The sequence below is a fragment of the Neolamprologus brichardi genome, chromosome 2 (genome assembly GCF_056152115.1).
Source record: "Neolamprologus brichardi isolate AB-2024 chromosome 2, ASM5615211v1, whole genome shotgun sequence".
NCBI lineage: Eukaryota > Metazoa > Chordata > Actinopteri > Cichliformes > Cichlidae > Neolamprologus > Neolamprologus brichardi.
Genome location: NC_142105.1, coordinates 24,400,533 through 24,403,267, shown reverse-complemented (window position 1 = coordinate 24,403,267; position 2,735 = coordinate 24,400,533). Strand labels below are relative to the sequence as shown.

At 37.8% G+C, this 2,735-nt stretch overlaps 1 protein-coding gene across 1 annotated transcript; it reads right to left on the bottom strand.

Moving 5' to 3' along the window:
• Nucleotides 1-1,474: 1,474 nt before the first annotated feature.
• On the bottom strand, nt 1,475-2,422 carry LOC118454502 (uncharacterized). The gene is made up of 2 exons (XM_035909545.2): nt 2,326-2,422; nt 1,475-2,118 (listed from the first exon to the last, which is right to left on the bottom strand). The coding sequence occupies exons 1-2, from the start codon at nt 2,420-2,422 to the stop codon at nt 1,475-1,477; spliced, it is 741 nt and encodes a 246-aa protein (XP_035765438.2).
• Between the last annotated feature and the right edge of the window lie 313 nt (nt 2,423-2,735).

Sequence of the window (2,735 nt, the reverse complement as noted above, 5' to 3'; positions counted from 1 at the left end):
AGAGTTTTGAGTTTATTATATTATTTATCATTTCTAGTCTTTGGTTTCTTTGTTAGAATTCTGTCTTATGGTTTATGTCTCCGTGTAATCCTTAGTTGCTGTCTCCCCTGTCTGCTATATTCCCGTGTCCTGTCTGTGTCTGCCCTGGTCCCACATCTCTGTTCCCTCTGTAGTGCCTGCCTGTGAGTCTGTGTCTGTAAGTTCATTCTATGTTATGTTTCCTGTTTTACTTTGAAAGTCTGTGTCTACTGTAAATGCGTCTGGTTGTGCTTCCTTTGTCTCGTTAGGCCTGATTTGCCCCAGCTGTGTTTCCCTCCTGTTACTCATTCCCTGATTTCTCCCTCTGTGTATTTAAGTCCTGTGTTTCAGTTTGTCAGTGTTGCGATCTACCCTTATCTAGCTGTTCTGTTGGCGTAAGTTCTCCTTGGAGTCTCAGTTTTGTTACTTTTTTGAGATTAGCAATAAATCTGAGTTTGAGTTACTTTCTGTCTCCGGAGTCTGCACTTTGGGTCCTTTTCCTGTCTGCACACAGCCGTTTCATAACAGATACACGCCCTGCAAGTATCAGGGTATTGATGTTCTCCTTTATCTTATCGAGGACAGAAATAATTTTTTGGAGTGGAACAAATAATTTGTGTGGCATCTTATTTGATGCAGAACACCTGATTGTTCTGTGAATAGTTTGAAATGCTTATAAAAAAATCCCGGCCTTGGATGCATTTTTAGGTAAATAGCTGCATATAGCTTTGTTTATTGCACAGCTGTTACTAACTCAATTACTTTTTTGAAGAAGTAACAACTATAACTAATTACTTTTTCAAAGTAACTTGCCCAACACTGCTTATTTTGTCTTTATTAACCTTCTTGCATGAAATAACCTTAAACTAACAACCAAATTTCAGCTGAAACAAACTGAATATTTGCTATCCTCGCTTGGAAAAAAAGGGGCACAGCACTAATACTGATCAAAACACGAATAAGCTAATGTGTTTTGTGTCTCCATGATCATACCAAAATGACTGGTAATATTACAATTTAAGCCCATCTAGCTCCCAGACATCAATGTGGCAGTTAAGACACATGAGAGAAGCCTGACGAAGAATCATTATGTTCTTCCAAACGCATCTGGACGTAGAGAGGAGGCAAGTATCTCAAAGGAAAGAATGAAAAGAAGTGGTATGTATGAAGATGGTCTGATAGATGACTTTATGCTCAGTTAATGCATAACTACAACAATGTGAATTTGTCACTGGGGTGAAACATCCTCAGAAACAAATAACTCTAATTTGTGTGTAGACATAGGCAGATGGGTAACCACTATTTAAACAAACACCACTACACCTCTGTTTAATATTTTCTCGACAGAAACCCTCACAACTTTTGCACAAATCTATCAAATGAATAAAATTTTGGTTACAAGGACAATTCTAAAGATAAATGTCACCGAATTCATTGTATCTAATCAAATTAAGCTTCACAGGTTAGCCCACTGCCGAGTGCAAGAGTTTGTTTTAAGAACTGACAGGCAGGTACCTCTTTCGTTTGTTGAGTTTTTCCTTTCTTCTCTGTGGGATTTGTCCTCCAGGTGTCCTTCTTGGTCTTTATCTTCAGCACACATCAGTCCAGTGTAGCTTTGTGGATCATTTTCAGAGACCATGACATTTATTTTTTCTAACAAATTTGCTACCTGTTTTTCATCCATCATACTTCTGTTACATGTGTGGAACCTTTTTTCATTAAACTCTGTGTTAGTTTTCAGCTCTTTTAATGCACTTTCACATGTTTCACCTGTTTCATGAGTTACCACTGTGATTAAATAACAAAGTGCTCCAATCCCAAACGTTCTCTCTAACCACTGCACTCCTGAGCTGTACTGGCTGCTATGCAGAGTGTTGGGTAATAGTAAGACAAAGGCATGAACTCCCTGATTTAAAGGGATTTTCTTTGTTTGTAGACCGAGCATGTTAATGACACAGACATGTTGACCACACAGATTATACAGATTGGAGGAAAATGGTTCCACATTTGTTTGGTCGTCATGGTCAAGGAAAATGTTCTTTGGTCCGATCTCAGTGGAATCTGGGTCACCAATTAGTACAAGTGTGAGATCAGGAGCCACTAAAGAAAAAGAACAACATGAACATGTTACAATACAGAAACCATTAAAATCACAGTCTGAGTATGATTTTACTGAACAGTAACTAAATATACAAAGAAATTAAAGTTACATTTAACTAGTTTAATAATTTTTCATTGTCTCTAAACTAAAATCAGATGCATACTCTAAATAGGTCTGACTATAACACTATAATATGATCACATTACTTCTCTCATTGATGGGAGGTGTTTCAGACGTGTTTTCAGACTCTCCTCCTGTGCTGTCGTTGTTCTGCTCTGCAGCTGCGTTATCTTGATCCTCCATCTCATCAGCTTCTCATTTTACTGCAGGTCTGTGTATCACATATGCATGCAGTTTATCACAAAGTACAAAAAGACAACTATTTATTTGTCCCCTGTGTGCAGCATAAAATCACTACACTTTATCAGGTACAAACATGGACCTGCTCATTAATAACATGACAGCAACTCAAAACATTCAGGCACCTAGACATGGTCAGAATGACCTGCTGAAGTTCAAACTGAGCCACAGAATTGATAAGAAAACTAATTTATTTCATTTCGAATGTGGTGTGATCTACTGGGATTTTCCATGATTTTCTCCAGTATTTACAGAG

Coding starts and splice junctions, on each gene's coding strand:
- LOC118454502 (XM_035909545.2), bottom strand. CDS start 2,422: ATGGAGGATCAAGATAACGCAGCTGCAGAGCAGAACAACGACAGCACA. Junction 2,119..2,325: donor ACCTCCCATCAATGAGAGAA/GTAATGTGATCA, acceptor CTTTTTCTTTAG/TGGCTCCTGATCTCACACTT.